Genomic DNA, 18949 nt, shown 5'->3' with positions numbered 1-18949 from the left:
CAGAAGATGGACCAGTAAAAAAGGAAGTTAACTGATTTACCTACAAAGAGAAATGTGACTATTAGGCAGATGGAACTAGTTATGTCACTTGGTCAATACATTCTATTTCCCACTAGAAAAGTATACCTGGTAAATTAGACTGAGAAAAGAGAGTTGCTTCGTAAATATAGTGTTATAAATAAATTGTTCTCAAGCTACACTCTCGCTGTAGCTTTCTGCACTGTAAGCATATACTGTCAAGGAGATTGAAATATTCATGCTAGATGGACAGGACACTCACTCCCTTAGCTTAAGAAAAATAATAAATATAAACCACTTTAGTAGTATACTTGATACACAGAAAGTGCTCAGTTAATACAAACCATTATTATTATGGTGCTCTAAGTATTTTGACAATATAGCACAGTGGGATGACAACGTGGCCTTTAGAGTTAAATCCTTGCTCCATCACTCTTTTCCTATATGCCAATGGGAAGGTTTCTAACCTTTTGAGCCTCAGTTCCCCTATCTGTAAAAAAGGGTATAATAAGAGTAACTTTACAGGGTTATCCTTAAAAATCATTAAAATGTTATGTAAAAATCACTTGATTATTGTAACATTGAATGTTCATTTTTAATAACAAAAATAACAAACACTCACACAGCACTTTGTATATGCCAGACACTGCTTTATATATATTTACACATTTAGACCTCACTGTAGCTCTATGAGGTGGGGACAGATGAAGAGCCTTCACAGATAGATTGTATTTGCCAATATCTGCTCCTGAAGGTTTACATTTGTCCCACTCCACTGAAATCATATTTGACTGTGAAATGGGAGTGGGGCATGTGACTCTACTGGGCAGAAGCTTTTAAAGCCCATTTTTGCATCCCTACCTCTGGGATTGTAGTGTTGTATCAGACCGAGCACAGAAAATCAACACCAAGACAAAAGTATGCCAAATTGCAGGGTTTATTGCTGGTGACCACAGAGGACTCATGTCTCTCCAACCCATGGCAGAGAAAGAAGAGTGACAAGACCTTTTTATACCCACAAAACCACTTTGGGAGTGGGGGTGAGGAGTGGAGATGGGATGAAAGTCTTCAGACATTTCAGGGGGCTGTAAATCATTTCCTGGGTAGAGAGGAGGGTGATGGGCTCTGGACATTCTGAGGGCTAGGGGATTGCTTGACACTTAAGAGATTTACAGAAGTTAAGATAACCACTTGCTTACACATCGTCTAGGTAGGGGGTTACTTGGTGCCAGAATGGAATTATCCGGGGGTGCTTACTCTGGTCAGTACCGGTAAACAGAGGCCAGCAATTCTGGCAGTTACAGATAAGAGAAGTTATGCAGTTTTGCCTTTTGGCATTTTAGCAATTTTACAGAGGCCGAAGTTAGCATTCATTGTGAGGAGAATGGAAACAGTTTTGTCTCTTTATAAAATGGCATTGTACAAGTTCTAACTCTAGGCCAGCTATATCACAGTAGAAGTGAGAGAATATTTATGAATTATATTCCTTTAAAATTATTTTTATATATCTCTACTTGATACTTCTCCCGCCTGCTAAAATTGATTTTTTCATAAAACTTTTAAAAATATAATGTAATAAAATTTAGTTTTTTTAAATAGCCAACAGGACAAGCTAGAAAATTAAAATTTAGAAAAGCTCACTAAAATGCTCCTTTTGGGTTCTTTCTAATTTCAGTTTTATAGATGTGACAACCTTTACATTACAGTTCCTTTTCTGCTTAAAAAGTGAAATCACTCTGTTTAAAGAGTCCAAGACTTTAAACGAATTCCACTTCATTGCAAATAGCCTTTTTTATCAGTGATATAGGGTAAGTTCACATCTTGCCCCCAAGAGATATTCAGAACTCTCATGAGTGAAGCACTTCCAAAATTATTAACAATTTATTAGAATATGTGGGCTATGTAAGTGAAGTTGTAGTATCCCTTTCTGAAAGCCTTAAAGAACAGGAAAATTTTCCACTGTGAGAGTTTAATGTTAACAACCAAACGTCTATAATTTGAATGTTTGTGTCCCTTCTGAACTTAATCCCCAATGCAACAATATCAAGAAGTTGGACCTTTAGGAGGTGATTACTGCCTTATAAAAAGGCTGGCAGGAACTACCTAGGCCCTTTTGCCTGCTTTTGCCTTTCTTTCCCTTCTGCCATTTGAGGAGACACCATTCCTTCCCTTTGAAGGACAAAGCAAGAAGTCACTATCCTGGAAGGAGAGACTGTGCTCTCACCACACGCCAAACCTGCTCCTGCCTTGATCCTGGACTTTCCAGCCTCAAGAATTGTGAGAAATAAATCTCTATTGTTTATAAATTACCCAGTATCACAGATTTTATTATATCAGCACAAACAGAATAAGACACAAAACTCATTTTTGAAGGACATCATGGAGAAGAAACAGAGGGAAAGGTCTGTTAACATGTGAGGATGGAATAGAATGGAATTATTTTGGTCCAATGCTTGTTTTGAAAAGGTACTGATGACTGAGTCATCCTATTATGCCAAATAAACACAGTGGCTATGTAAGGAGACCAATTTTGTGTACAACAGTGAAAAAGAAAGAAAGGGAGAGGAAATTGACTGTTACAGTTGGATATAGACATATGGCAAAAGTGTGAAAAAAATGCAAAAGATATACTAAGCAAGCCCCTATACTGGACCCACGTAAGTGCTAGAATATGAATTAAAGAAAAATACAAGTATGGGGTCTTCCAGAAACACCTTGATTTCAGTTTCCTTGCAAAATACTAAGTCTCTATCTCTGGAACAATTTGGACACTGTAATTATTATTCTTATGCATTATATCATAGAGCTAGTCATCTTTCTTACTGCAATTTTTTCTCCAGCTTCTCTGCCATTTTTAATATCAGATAAATATAATATTGAACTGCAGAAAACACTAAACAATTTATTTTTCAGTCTCAGCTCAATTTACTCTAAATCCAATGCTCCTTTGCACCACTCCATGCTGCCAATCCCTCATCTTTCTGAGGATACATTTCTCATTTTTTTCCAGCTCCTTCCTTACTTGTTGGAAATTACACTGGAATTAAATATTTTTTAGAAATATAAGCCAGCATATTTAACCAGTATTGGTTAATTCCCACTTTCTCTCTCTAGATAGTGAGGAATACTTGTCTAAATCATGAATAAGGAAACTTTTTCAGTAGGCAGTGCAAAGGAAACTTTTTCAGTAGGCAGTGCAGAATTGTATAGGTAATTCATGCCACAGCCTCCTAATTCAGTGACTATGTCTTTCCAGGATGGTTATTAATCATTCAACCAACTGTAAGCAAGGTAAATTGAATCTAGTGAACTTACAAACAAAAACTTTTATTAAAAGATTTTGAGGAGCTCTGAAAATCAACAGCAAGGCTGGAGAATCAAGTGGGAACTGTTTCAGCTCTAAGGCACAAGAACTAATGGAAGAATTGTATAGAGAAAGATGTCTTCTCGAACGAGCAGCACTGGAATAAAAAGTCTCCAACAGAACTCAGGCTCTTATTTTCTCAGCTAATAATTCAAATTCAAAGGAGGTCATTTGTACAGCAAAAAAAACAAAGGCAAAACACCAGATTAACAGGCCCCAAACTCAATGGAGGAGAAAAAGTAACTACTGGAAGTGTAGAAAAGTTCATTACTCTTTTTAGTAGCAGTCCACTACTCTAGTGCTCAAACTGAAATACCAGCAGCTAGTATGTGAGTTATAATAATAGTAGATTAGTTCTGTCTGAAAAGCAAGCTCTCTTGGAATAATTTGAACAGCATTAACAAAGAAACAAAAATAACAAAAACCTGGTTCCTCCAATGTTCATCCTCACCTGGCAAACAAAAAGTAACAGCTAACACATATACTGTCTAGTTTTGTGCACTGTGACTTACATCTTTTGTATGTATTATCTCATTTAATTATCACAAAATCTGGGGTGTAGGTATTGTTACCACCCTCATGGAGATTACATCACTTGACTAGTCTCACTGCTATCAAGTAATCTTCACACAGGGCCTACATTCTTATCCCAGCACTAGGCTGCCTGGACCCAATGGGACTGATATGGTTTCGCTATGTCCCCACCCAAATGTTATCTTAAAATGTCATTCCCATAATCCCCATGTGCTGTGAGAGGGACCCAGTAGGAAGTAACCAAATCATAAGGGCAGTTACCCTTATGCTGCTCTCATGATAGCGAGTGAGTTCTCACAAGATCTGATGGTTTTATAAGGAGCTTTTCTCCGTTTTGCTCAGCACTTCTCCTTGCTGCTGGCTCGTGAAGATGGACATGTTTGCTTCTCCTTCCACCATGACTGTAAGTTTCCTGCAGCCTCCAGCCATGGTGAACTGTGAAACAATTAAACCTCTTTATTTTATAAATTAATTACCTACTCTCAGGTGTGTCTTTATTAGGAGCTTAGAACAGACTAATACAGAGACTCAGCCACATGGATGGAGTTTTAGAGGAGGCAGAAAAGTGTCGTGGATAAAAACCATGGGCCTGAGTTAAAAATTGCTGGCTGGCCATTTTCTAGCTGTGTGATTCCAGGCAAGAAATTCCAACCCCCACAACCCCACAAGCCTCAATATCCTCATTTGCAAGATGGAGTCACATCAGAGTCAGCATGTCATGTTGCAAGGTTGCACTGTTGTAGCAAGGAAGAAAGGGTATAAACTATCTAGCCTTGAGTGTTGAGCACGAATTAAGTGCTGAACAATCGATGGCCATTATTAGTTAAATATCTGTCTCATTAGAGACTAGTCTTGGAGACCCAGGTAATTCTCTTGATTTGTACCCTGAGCACCTTTCTGTTACTGGCACATTAACAAGCCCATATAAAATATTCTGAACATGAAATGTGTATATCAGGGTTCACACTGCCACATTATAACCTAGGGTTATAATAAGCTCCTCTTTAACACTACAGCTCTAGGTCCCCCCTGCTCCTTAAGCAAATGATGCATTATCCATCCCCCTCTTCCACTGGCCACAGACTGTTACCTTCATGAGGTCAGGGTCTATATCTCTTGTTCTCCATGTATTCCCAGTGCCTAGCACAGAGTCTAATACATAGTAGGGGCTTATCACTTGTGGACTGAATTTTTAATAGACATTTGTAATATGTCTTACAGTTAACCTACCACTTTCACATAAACATGTGCAACATCTCTGCAGCACAGGTTAGAGACACAGGGTTTGGAGCCAGACTGCCTGAGCTCAAACTTCATTTACTAGCTGAGCAGCCTCAGGAAATATACACAGGCTTTTAATTCCTCTGTTTTCCCACCTGTAAAGTGAGATTAATAACAATACTGAGTTGGTATATTAAATTGTTAATTCATATAAACCTCATAAAACAGTACCAAGCACAAAATGAGTGTTCTTTAAATGTCAGCAATTATTAATTTTGTTTGAAGCTGTTTTTCCTCCCATTTAGCTTTCAAGAATATATTATTCTGTCTGCCTAAATCATTTCTCTTTTTACAAAGAAAATATAAAAAGTGGCATATTTACTTCAAAATCCTAAAAATTAATGTGCAGCAGACAGCAAATCATAATCTCAAGAAACTGACTTCCAAAGCTATTTGGAAAAAGAAATGTATTTATAGGAACTGTTCTTAAAACAAAAATCCTCAATGGCCCTAGATATTCTGTAGTTTGTCTCTTCCAAATCATTTGTGTGGAACCTTCCCAGCAGCATTTGTCATTATTCTTTCCACAAACAAGAACAGCCATATTGACTTAAACATAAGTGTTCATATAAGTAAACACACACACACACACACACCAGGCAAATTAATCTCACACATGGGCTGTCCCCTGCCTGAACCAAAAACCTCATTGTCTTATTAAGCCATAAACCATGTCCATTCCAGTATGCAGCTCCCCATCTCCTAGAGTATGAACCTAGAGATCAAGACACACATTCCTTAAGGCATCACATGACCCAATTCCAAAGATACTACAAGGCTACAGTAATCAAGGCAGCACGGTATTGGTACAAAAACAGACATATAGACCAATGGAACAGAATAGAGAGCCCAGAAATAATGCTGCACACCTACAACCATCTGATCTTCAACAAAGTCAACAACAACAAGCAATAGGGAAAGGACTCCCTGTTCAATAAGTGCTGCTAGTCATGTGCAGAAGATTGAAATTGGACCTGTTCCTTATAACATATACAAAAATCAACTCAACATGAATTAAGACTTAAATATAAAACCTAAAACTATAAAAACTCTGGAAGCTAACCTAGGAAATACCATTCTGGACATAGAACCTAACAAAGATTTCATGACAAAGACATCAAAAGCAATTGCAACAGAAACAAAAAGTGACAGTGGTACCTAATTAAAGACCTTCCACACAGCAAAAGAAACTATCAAGACAGCAAACATACAACCTACAGAATGAGAGAAAATATTTGCAAACTATGCATCCAACAAAGGTCTAACATTCAGAATTTGTAAGGAACTTAAATTAGCAAGTGAAAAACAGACAACCCCATTAGGAAGTAAGCAAATGACATGAACAGACACTTTTCAAAAGAAGACATACGCGCTCGGCCAACAAGCATATAAAAAAGTGCTCAACGTCACTAATCATTAGCAAAATGCAAATCAAAACCACAGTGAGATACCATCTCAGAATCAGAATAGCTAAAGTCAGAAAATAACATATGCTGGCAAGGTTGATGAGAAAAGCAAACATTTATCAATGCTGGTGAGAATGTAAATTCATTCAGCCATGTAGAAAGCAGTGTGAAAATTTCTCAAAGAACTTAAAACAGAATTACCATTTGACCCAGCAATCCCATTAGTGGGTATAATCCCAAAGGAATATAATTCCTTCTACCATAAAGACACATGGATATGTGTGTTCACCACAGTGCTATTTGCAATAGCAAAGCCATGGAATCAACCTAGATGTCCATCACTAGATAAAGAAAATGTGGTACATATACACCATGAAATACTACACAGACATAAAAAAGAAGATCATGTCCTTTGCAGCAACATGGATGGAGCCAGAGGGCATTATCCTAAGCAAACTAATGCAGTAACAGAAAACCAAATACCACATGTTCTCACTCATAAGTGGGAACTAAACAATGAGAATACATGGACACAAAGAGAGAAACAACAGACACCAGGGCCTACTTGAGGGTGGAGGGTGGGAGGAGAGAGAGAATCAAAAAACTACCTATGGCATACTATGTTTATTACTAGGGTGGCAAAACAATCTGCACTCCAGCCCCCTGTGACATGCAGTTTGTCTATGTAACAAACCTGCACATGTACTTCTGAATCTAAAGTAAAGGTTAAAAAACCCAAACCATCATATTTAACCTCTGACATTTATCTACACATTGGAGAGATGAGGAGGAGAAAAGCAAAGGCACAGGAGGCATCTGAATGTTTCTACCTTCAATACTGTAATATTCCAAGCAAAGCTCTCAGTTGCTTTGTTGAGTTTTCTTCCTTTCAAGCCTTCTTTTGCCCCCAAATTATGAAGTTCTTCATGAAACTCCATCCCTTTGAAGAAAGAATGCATAAGAAATCTGAGTATATATCTCAGAAAAATGGGCATCTTATTATGAAAATAATATCAGTAAAATATAATTTCACATTCCTGTCTTCTCATAATTTCCAAATCCCTAAATTGAATCATCCTTTTTATTCTATTCATCCCAAGTAGCTCTCCTTCACATAAATTGACAATAGTCAATGCAATAGGCTAAATTGCATTCAAAACAGCCAGGAGCCATAGAAAAGGACATGAGAAGTAAAGAAGTAAATTCTATGGGTACAAAAAATTACAGGGAGAATGAATAAGACCTAGTATTTGATAGTACAACAGGGTGACTACAATCAATAATAATATAATTGTACATTTAAAAGTAACTAAAAGAATATAATTGGATTGTTTGTAACACAAAAGAGAAATGCTTGAGGGGATGTATACCTCATTTTTCATAATATAATTGAAGATATTACATGCTTGTATCAGAACATCTCATGTACCCTAAAAATATATACACCTCCTATGTACCCACAACATTTAAAAATAAAAATTTTTTTAATTAAGTAAGTAAGTAAGAAGCAAATTCTTCCAACAGGTTACATCAACCTTGTTTGCCCTCTTCCTGGTTTATGCATGAAACGGCCTAATGTGTCAATGGCAACCATATGTGAGGAATCCATATGTCTTATTTTTCTTTATGAACCATCCATGTGGCTTAACAGTAGGCCCTGGAGCCCACATAGATAACAATAAGTAATTAGTAATGTTGACTAAAAATAAAAAAGGCTTTTTTAAAAATAGCATTCTGGGAAACACCCAAGTACTTCAGATTTGGGAATGACCTTAAGGTATTTTTAGCTCAACTATCTGCTCAAGCTTGACTATTACGAAAACCATCACCATCATGTTTCTTCAGTCTTTGTCTTAGCAGCTTAAAGATAGAAATCACATTCTCTTATGAACAGTTCAGTCCATCTTTGAAAAGCTATGACTGATACTGAGCCAACATCTCCTTCCCTGGAACTTCTACTCCTTGGTGCTAACTGGACACAGAGTGAAAAGTTCTAAACTCTTTTCTACAGAGCAAGCTTTTAGGTATTTGAAGAAAGATATTGGGTAAAATCCCTCAGGTCCTCTCTAGGTTAACCATTCAAACATATTCAGCTTAACAATAAAACTTGCCACTGCATTGCCCAGTTTCCTGGAGCTGAGCTCTGTGGGAACCTGTGTCCAGGAGTGAACACTGGACTCAAAATGGGCTGGGAGAAGCCCACATGAGGTTGGGGATCTATCATCCATTCTCCTTGTTCTAGTTCTTATATTTTTATTAATGCAGCCTAAGACCACGTTAACTTTCCTGGTGCTAACATCACAAACATAGCACGTGGTAAAGAATATGAGTGTGGAGCCCAGCTCTACCACTGACTAGCCATGTGAGTCTGGGAAAGACCTTGACATCTCTGGGCTTCAGTTTTCTCGCTGGTGACATGTAGTTAACAAGTAGGTTTACCTCATGGGTTTGAGGTAAAGCTTAAGGGAGTCAATACGTATAAAGATCTCAGAACAGTGCCTGGAATCATGTAAGTATCAGGTATTATTATTTTTGTGTTTCCTGTCAACAGAAACATCTAAGCCTGCTGGTCAGTCAGTGAAAACCACCACTTTAAAAGTTTGGTCTAAATTCAAAGGGCAGCTCCACCAAGTGTTGATATAGGACCTAGGGTAAGTCAGTCTTTCAGAGTCTCAGGTGCCTCCTCTGTAAATCAGATATAATGATGATTACTGTGCAGAGTTGTCATGAGTAAGACAATATGTGTGCTTGGTATAGCATATGCATACGTATCAAGAGGTTGCTACTGTTGTCGTCTTCCTTGTCATAATCATTATCATGTGTGTGGATAGAGAAGCCTGCGGATCCAGGAAATGAAAGCACAGGGGTGTGGATGAAGGTGAACTGAAATAAACAAGTGCACTCTCACAGATATGTGACTCATCCCACACTTAAAAAGAAAGAAAAAATCTAAATCTAAAGTGAAGACTACTAAGGGGGCAAAAGCCTAGAAGATTAATAGGATTTTGGTTCCAATTGCAAAACTGAAGTGGGTTTTAAGGGACTGTATGGAACCATAGCTTCAATATCAGCAGTAGAAGGTTTTGATGGGCTCCAAACCACAAAATCAGATTCAGAAACCCTTATCCCTCTAGACATCTTCAGATACCGCCCCAACCCCTGTATACTCACAACCCACCTATTATCACTTGGATTTCTTCTGTACTAAACAAAGACTAAAGTGTAACTTAAAGTATAAACAATGCCATAAAATAATTGAATTGTAAGAGAAAAAGCAGAAAGATTTTGAAAAAAAAATCTATTAAGAATAATTATGGTTTCTTTTTATTTAATTATTGTACTTTAGGTTCTGGGGTACATGTGTAGATCATGTAGGATTGTTGCATAAGTACATACTGTTATGGTTTCTAAACAAAATAGAAAAAATGGTAAAAATTAACAATTACCTGCTTTCTGACACTGTACAATCTTTTCCTGGACTGTGTCTGCCATTTCTATTAGAAACCGGCTCTCTTGAATCATCTGTGACAAAATAAACATCAAAAAGGTGCTTGTCAGAATCCTTGAACTGGCTCATTGGGAAGATGACATACAGAGAGACCCAAATGATACCTCCAGTAACAGGAAGCCATAGTCTCACCACAACAGATGGGAGGGAGAAGGATAAGATCTGTTCCAACCCCCATCCATCCTAACACTGAGGCTAGTGTCACCTTCTTTATGATTACTCCTTTGTGTAACATGCTTGGCACATATGAGCACCAAATAAGTAGCTGTTGAATAAATGTATATACATTCCTTAAATCCCAGGTCATATTCATAAACACCTAATTCCACTCCCTTAACACCAAAGATTACTACAACATCAAGGCAAGTGGTATTGGAACACAATAGCAATGAGAACCAGAATAGGGTTGTTTATCCTTCCAGAGGCAGCCAAGTCACCTTTAAAAATACTATCTGCTCCATTTTATCAGCCCTGTCTCTCCTCTACTCGACTTCCACCAAAAAAAAAAATGAAGTATCTCCTGTGTTCTCCAATCTCTCAAATCCCCCTGTGCAGCACTCCAAGGTGGGTTTGAAGTTCCACTCACCAACCAGCAGGCTCCAGCCCTTCCCATCTCACTCCTTCCTAAATACTACTTCCAGAATCATCATCCAAAAATACAGTACTAATTAATTCCTGGCTTTATCATTTTCTCCCTTGCTTACTGAATGAAGTAAAATTTTTCTAACCTAAAGCTTACATCTCCCCATGTACCAGCTCATTTCCCTCGACAGCCTTTTTTGCTATGGTGTTCCAATTCCCCTAAGTCTCAGTTGACACGGATGAATCACGCTTCTCTAAACACATCCTACTTGTTCCTCCTACTATACATTTCTTTCTATTAGGGAAGTCTTCTTAAGCCATCTCCCTTGGTCAAAATTCTGCCAGGCCTCAAAGCTCACTTCAATGCCCTCTCCTTTATTGGTTTCTTGATTTCCCCTTATGTCTCCTCCTCACTCCCCAAATTCCCAAAACATTCTATTTTTTCAATCTGTTCATGGAATTTTTTATTTTCTATCTTATAATTTATTCTTCACCTATATTATTTCCATCTTTTTACTTCCTTAGTAAATTGTAATTCCAGTAGAGCAGGGACTCAATCTTATTCAGCTTTGGATTCCTAGATTCATCCATTCATTTATATAATCACCTTTTTCCTCTGTTTTACTTCTGTGATACTTATTTCTTTTCCCTCTCTACTATCCACATATGTGTGTGCAAAAACATTTTATTTATTACTGACCACTTCTCAAACTTTTAATTATCTTTTTGAACTCCCATCTCTCTTTTTGTCTCTAGATTTCTCCACTCCTTTTTTTTCTAGGATTCCCTATTTTTCTATAATTTTGTATGCTCTTAATTCACTTTCAAATTAAGTACTAAAAAATAAGTATAAACCTTTTAACAGGATTACCCCTCTAGAAATATAATACTCAAACATCAGCAAGTAAAACAAATGTTAAAACTTTATTACATGCCTATTTGAGGTAAAACAAATTCAAGATAAAAATATCCTCCAAAGCATCATAGTTCAAGTTCTCTTCAAAAGCCCCCAAGTAAATATTTGTTAATCCCATAGTATAAGATGTTTCTGTTTTTCCCATTGTCTAATAAACAACATAAAGTGATAAAGCATAATCTAACCTCAAAACTAGCTTCTCTTTGAGATTCCTCAGGAGATAACCTGAAATCTTTTGGTACTAAAAGTCCCAAATTGTATCTCACATATCTCATTAATATTCTCAGAACATAAAATCATTGCTCATATAAAATTTTTTCATAAGAGCATTTGATTTTCTCTATGACAACAGCTTCCACTGTATTGAGAATAATACATTTATTCTACTTTCTGCAGTCAACTTTCAATTATTAGTAGCTATAGAAATCAAATGAGATGGATAGCTAAAATATACCAATAAGCCAAACCACAATTTAAGTCAACAATTTCAAATTTTGCTCTCAACTAAGTAATTTATCTAAGTTTTCAGGGAGAAAAAAAAATGGTTGATTTGAGTTTCATCTCCTTCCTAGGTCTCTAACAGATACGGGTGGAAATAAAACACAAAGTGCAAAAGCCAAGCAGAGAAGGTGAGAAGATGTCCTCAGATAATTCCTGAGCTGGGAAGTCAGCACGACTCAGCCATGACTGCTGGGTTGACTCATTTAATAGAATCTGGCAGTGGCCTGATTTACATATCTGATGTCTCAGCCTGAGCTGCTAGTTGCCTTTGCCTGTTGTAGTAATACAAAGAGCTTTTCTCTGATTCTGTCACATGAATATCTCCTAACGGATCTTATTGCCTTGTCAGGGCTCTGTCTCTAAAATAGAGGACTTACCCAGATAAGAGTTGACATTATGTATTAGATGTATCCAGGGCAGAGGTGTGTAAAGTTGCCCGTTAAGATTAAAATTATGTCTTTAAAAAGAAAACTTTACTGAAGGGGACAGTGATGCTATTATTCAAAGACGGATTAAATTGTCCAGCTTTTGTGAAGAAACTATCCTTCCAGCTTTTCCCACTAAGAAGTTTAACTAATTGCCCAGAATCATTGCAGAGTCAATGAAATTATTTAATAATACTGAAAAGATGCACTTTCATCATATTAGGACTCAAAAAACTTGCATAGATTCCCATTTTCTCCTGAATTAGATCTAAATTCCTAGAACCACAAATCTTTCTACTTAGAAGTCTATCATGGACAACCACATTTTATAGATGAAAAAAACTGAGCTAGAAGTTGACTTGCCTAAAGCCACATGACTAGTTAGTGAAATAATTTAGACTAGAATCCAGGCATTCTCGAGGAGTAGACCATATTAAAGTGTAGAATTCCTATTGCAAGTGTAAGTTGGTGATAAACACTTAATAAAGTCACGTTTATCAAATTAAGCATCATGAAAATAAATTTTGCCATTACTGCTTTTCCCTCAAAGTCTAATTCACAACATACATCAACCGTAATAAATATTTTTTTTTTTTTGAGACAGAGTCTTGCTCTGTTGCCCAAGCTAGAGTGCAATGGTGCAATCTCAGTTCACAACAACCCACAACCTCCACCTCCTAGGTTTCAAGCAATTCTCCTGCCTCAGCCTCCTGAGTAGCTGGGATTATAGGCATGCACCACCATGCCTGGCTAATTTTTATATATATATTTTTTTAGTAGAGATGGGGTTTCTCTATGTTGGTCAGGCTGTTCTCGAACTCTGGACTTCAGGTGATCTGCCCACCTTGGCCTCCCAAAGTGCTGGGATTACAAGCATGAGCCACCGCGCCTGGCCACATTTTTTCATATGAAACTTAGAAAGAAATGTATTTACTTGAGCCCTCTGCTTTTTCAGGAAGGAGTTAGGAACTTTGAAGAAGCTATTACTCAAGAAAATGTGAGTCAATAAAAAGCTAATCTACTCTAGACTTTTTTTTTTTTTTTGTCCTTTCCTTTTCAGAACACTGGAATAATTCCTCTATCTCTTACTTTCCTGCTAAGCAAAAAACTAGGTTTTGATTCTTTGGTTCTGCAGTGGCTCATCTTTTCAGATCAATTAAAATAAGATGAATTTTATTAAATTTGGTATATTTGTAAATCAGATTGCTCTTATATATATACTTGCTAACTAGAATGAAGATTATTTCCTTTAACTCACAAGTTCCTTAAATATTTTAAATGAAATAAGTGAAAGTATTGCTAAAAGATTGACATCTTGTTCAGACTGCTCTTGCATAAATATTTGCTAACTAGAATGAAGATTTTTCCTTTAATTCACAAGTTCCTTAAATATTTTAAATGAAAGCATTGCTAATAGGTTGGTATCTTGCTTTTAGCAATTAAGCCTGTCAATGTGGTCAACTCTCGGTCACAGAGAAACAAGTATAAAGTCAGAATATTTGTAAGCTCACTGAAAGTTCACTGCCTTTGGTCTATGCAACAGAGCTTTCTGTCCTGGGACTAATACATCACATTTTCAAACCCCATTTGTAATGGTGCAAAACAAGTGAATTCGCACACAGAACTGTGTCATTTTAAATGAGGTCAGAGGACATTTATCTCCATGTTCACAATGGTGACAAAATCTACTTCAGGGAGCCCTTTTGGCATAAACAGATCACTTCTTTCTCTTATTGTTTTGCTCCCCAAACAGTTGCAAGCTATACCTTGAGTAGTCATTAGAAATATTTGTTTTTATCCAGCTGTCATTACAATTTGGTTCCTTCATAAAACTGCCAGGTGAGTAGCCTTGGCAGGCCTTCTCCAGAATTTTCAGGTCAATTTGACTACCTTACTGCCTTTACCTAAAAGTGTTACAAAGCCTGAGGATTCAGTAAAGCAAAGCCAACTTTGAATATGAATGGTCAAAATTCCACAAAAAAAGCCAATTTGAAATATTTGCTTAAGGATATGTATCTCTGATATCCATAATCCTAGAGATCCTAGTACCAACTGAAAATTTTGCCACTCCCCAAGATGCTGATAATTTCCCCCTCATACACAAAATATGTCCAAAGACATTGCTGTACCCTCATGTGAAGGAAGTTTCCATGCCCCAAGTGCACAGGATCTTGTTTTTAAGCAGTGAGCCCTAGTTGGGCACATGCCAAGCAGATGGTTCTGTTGTTGGGTTCTATTACTATACAAGTGAAGATGCTTTTTGAAATGCAAACTAATAAAGTTCCACACAAACTTCACAATAAGAGACAGTGATGGAAAGAGAGTATCTTTGACTTAACCTAACTTTAATTTAAATTGATTTTAATAAGTAAAACGAAATTGGGTAACTAAAGACATAACTACAACTCTTTTCCATCCTGAGGCTGAATATATACTGATTATATCACTGATATAAGAGAATGTATTGAATCCAACCATTGTGCCTGGCTTACTTGTAATACCTACTAGTGTTCCATTGCAAGTGTGATTAGACAGCAATTACCCCTTTTTGCTAGATTCCTGCTCATGCTAGCACAATCAACCGCTCTCCAAATCACCCGCCAACTGACTTTGTAAAATATTAAATAACCCTTGACCTACGTTCTCTAGGTTGTTTTGATTTCTTTTTTGTAAACAACAAATTTTTAAAAATGTGTTGTTCTTACCTTAGTAAAGTTTTAACTTTTATGTTAATGTTAAATAAGTTAGCACAGAAGTCACTTTCGGAGAATGCTTTGGGCTTATTTTTTACAGTTGCAACCTTCTGTAGCTGTTCCACTTCATAATGATATATTTAAAACATTACCCAAATACTTTCATATTAATTTAAAATACTGGAAACAATCAAATATGTTAGGAAAATGCTTCCTGACTGCATGAAAATTAGAAAGGTGAGAACACTGAAAAGGAAAATCTCGGCCATCTAAAGAAAAAAGCATATAAAGTCAGATCATATTTTTCTTTCAAATGTATTTGCAGATAAAATTCTGCTGAGTACCAGGTGGGAGTGGGGGTAGAAGAAGTGTGTTGTAAGTCACTGTGAAAAGTCTATCATAGGACTAAATGAGCTTAGACTCCAGCTAAGGACATAAAATACCATGCGGTCATCTCTCTGAACAATGCATGTCACTACTGCTTCCCTACTTAGGTGTAAGTCCTCCTTTCCCACGAATTGTGCATTCCACAAGGACAGAAGTTTTGCTTCATACCTTTCTTTCTCCAGCACCTTGCACAGTGCCTTGCACATAATAGGCATCCAAATCATGCTTGTTTAGTTGACTAATTAAAAGCCTAAAGACATACACAAAATGACATATCAACTGAGAAAATGTTATTTCACAAGTGGCAAATATATATGTTCCCACACATTTTTCTATTTCTCTTGAGTTACAGAACTGTTATTTCTATCATGACTACCTGTGCTGATTCTGTCTCTGTTTATTCATCTTTGTGTAGAATCAAATGTAGAAACGTGACTAGAGTAAAACATTAAGGCTGGAACTAAAGACGGGTTTTGAAAATAATACTACATCTACATGCATAAATACACTATTGTAGAATGAAAAAAGTCAAACCCATTCAAACAAACTAATTTTGATAGTGCCCTACTAAAATTACAAAATGTTTTCCAATGCATTCACCCGCCATTACAACTCCATGTTAAATGATGTGTAATGTATTCACATCACCTCACCAGGTTACATCTGCTGGTAAGCTACTGAAGCACAGGGTCTGCTGAACCTTCCACGGCATTTAATGCCATGGCTTGCACATTAAAAGGAGCTCAGAAAATGTTTATCAAATTAAACATCTCCATTTTCTGGCTATAACACTAGGTAACTCTTTCTGTAACCAATTTTCATTTTTGACAACCCCAAATTAGGATGAATCCTCAATGAAAAAAGTCATATTACTTTTATTTGCAAAGTATAATTATACAACATTATCAGCCTTAAAAGACAATGACTCTATGACTATACTACCTACTTCAGTGGGATATTTTCCCAGAGAAAGTAAAAATTCAGAGTTGGAAAGTGACGCTTGCTCTCTCAGAGACCTGAGCCAAAAAAGAAAAAGAAGAATCACAGCAAAGTAAATGGACGAATCACTTAGAAATTATCTTCTGATTTTAAATTAATCTCCAGGGACAGTTTCTGAAAAACTTTCCTCATGACCAAAGGGCCACTGAAATGGCACCATAGTGAGCAATCTAATGTCAACAGCTCTTCTCTTTGTTTCTTTAGCCTGTGAAAGAGGCATCCATTCTACCTTTGACTTTTAGAGCCTTTTCTACTTGCCAGAGTTACTGATTGATAGTGTTCCCAGTTCCCTCTAGTGCTGTTTTAGAAGCTGTACACTTTCCACCTCCAGCTGTGACATATGTTTTATATCAGCAAAGTCATCTCTGCTTCAGTTGCACAATCCATTAGATAGGCATTCACGCAGCTACATCCTATTCAGAGTATAATGGTAATAGTAAATAGGGCTGCCTGTAAGCAAATTGCAATTCTTTAAGCAATCCCACTTCCTCCTTACCCAGACTTGGTAAACCCTTTGTCATTACCATCTCTCCCTTTTTCCAGGTTAAAATCTGTTTGTAGAACAGGATCTGCTAAATTCACTCAAAGGTATGAATGAATTACTGATAATCCAATGTGTTATTACTCACAGAGATGTTTCTGCATTTTAAAAAAGATAAAAAGTCTTAACCCTAGGGAACTGGTTGTAATTTTGATATGTCAAGTCCCAGGAAGGAGACAGAAAACGCACATTTTAAATAAGATGTGTTAAGACAGGGGAGAGTTTGCCTTCCCTGTCTTCTGAAATTATGCCATGTCAATAGGCCCATTTTGCTACAAATACATTTGATTTTTGATTTATTGATACCAATACAGTTGCTAAATGGAATTATAATTGCAAAACTAATATTAAAATGAATTTTAAGACTGAATTTTAAAACCCTCAGGAGGAAAGAGTTTCAAATATTTAATGAGCAAGTGTTTGGTAATAAATAGTAGCCATCTCAGTTCATTAGGGAAAGCTAAATTTAGGGGAAAAAATCTGTGCAGATAAACTCAGGGTCAGTGTTTTCTAGAAAATTTTTATTTTATTTCCCCTTGATAAAAGTATAACTTGATGCACACAAGTTGGCTATCAACAAGAGTAGGCTATCAAGTTGCCTGATTTCTTTCTTTCCATACTGAAAAAAGCAAACATTTATATCTGTTCAGGAAAGATTTCAGGTTGTTTTTTTATTCTAAACATATTCTGCATTTTTTAGTGGTTACAATTTTTCCTCTTGGATGGCACCTATGCAGTTCATTACCATTTTAAGAAACTCAAGTCTAAACTGAATCCAAGCTGTTCATTTTGGAATATGTTCTCCCCATGCCAACCCCACCACTAGGCAATAAATCCTGGATTTGGTTTTTTTTTCCCTTATTCATCCAAATCAGTTTTTATTAATAGTCTGTGGTGGAGGGGTTAGACTGTATTTTCGTGGGAAGTTTCAAGCTTACATAAAAAGTGAATGGAAAGGGCCGGGCGCGGTGGCTCAAGCCTGTAATGCCAGCACTTTGGGAGGCCAAGGCAGGTGGATCACGAGGTCAAGAGATCGAGACCATCCTGGTCAACATGGTGAAACCCCGTCTCTACTAAAAATACCAAAAATCAGCTGGGCATGGTGGCACGTGCCTGTAATCCCAGCTACTCGGGAGGCTGAGGCAGGAGAATTGCCCAAACCTAGGAGGCGGAGGTTGCAGTGAGCTGAGATCATGCCATTGCACTACAGCCTGGGTAACAAGAGCGAAACTCCGTCTCAAAAAAAAAAAAAAAAAAGTGAATAGAGAGAGTTCCCATCCTCTCACTCCACCCCCAGCCCCCAGTTTTCCCTACTGTTTACATTTTGCATTAATGTGGTATATTTACTACAATTGACAAGCCAATATTGATACATGCTTATTAGTTAAGGTTGATTGGTGTTGTACATTCTGTAGACTTTTGACAAGTATATAATGACGTGTATCTGCCATTACAGCATCATACAGATAGCACAGTTTCACTCTCTTAAAAATGCTTTGTGCTCTACCAGTTCATTCCTCCCTGCCCAACTCAAAGCCCCTGGCAAATAATAATCTTTTTTCTGTCTGCATAGTTTTGCCTTACTCTGTAAGTTTTTTAGCCAAATATAGGACAGGGAACAATTCAGCAAGGGTGGTGTCAGAGAGTAAAACCAAGAGGATTTAATAATTTATTATAAAACATTCAATTATAGGATGGAAACTATATGATTTTTATCAATAGATGCTTTCATTTATTATTCTTATTCAATGAACATTACTTGATAACATGCTATGTGCCAACATTGTTTTGAGT

The 18949-nt window shown here is 36.9% G+C and overlaps 1 protein-coding gene across 2 annotated transcripts in view; it reads right to left on the bottom strand.

Moving 5' to 3' along the window:
* PLCL1 (phospholipase C like 1 (inactive)) overlaps window positions 1–18949 on the bottom strand; it is a 359533-nt gene that overhangs the window by 37993 nt on the left and 302591 nt on the right. The window contains exons 4-5 of one of the 2 annotated variants that reach the window (XM_002749603.7): window positions 10050–10125; window positions 7434–7543 (exon numbers count right to left, since the gene is read on the bottom strand). The exons of the other annotated variant lie outside the window; for it this stretch is intronic. Of the exons in view, the coding sequence (XP_002749649.3) occupies window positions 7434–7543; window positions 10050–10125 (186 nt within the window). The remainder of the gene's footprint in view (window positions 1–7433; window positions 7544–10049; window positions 10126–18949) is intronic. 2 annotated transcript variants of the gene reach the window in all.

This window comes from Callithrix jacchus, chromosome 6, assembly GCF_049354715.1.
Source record: "Callithrix jacchus isolate 240 chromosome 6, calJac240_pri, whole genome shotgun sequence".
NCBI lineage: Eukaryota > Metazoa > Chordata > Mammalia > Primates > Cebidae > Callithrix > Callithrix jacchus.
The sequence above is the reverse complement of the archived record's forward strand: the minus strand, read 5'-3'. Positions and strand labels throughout refer to the sequence as shown.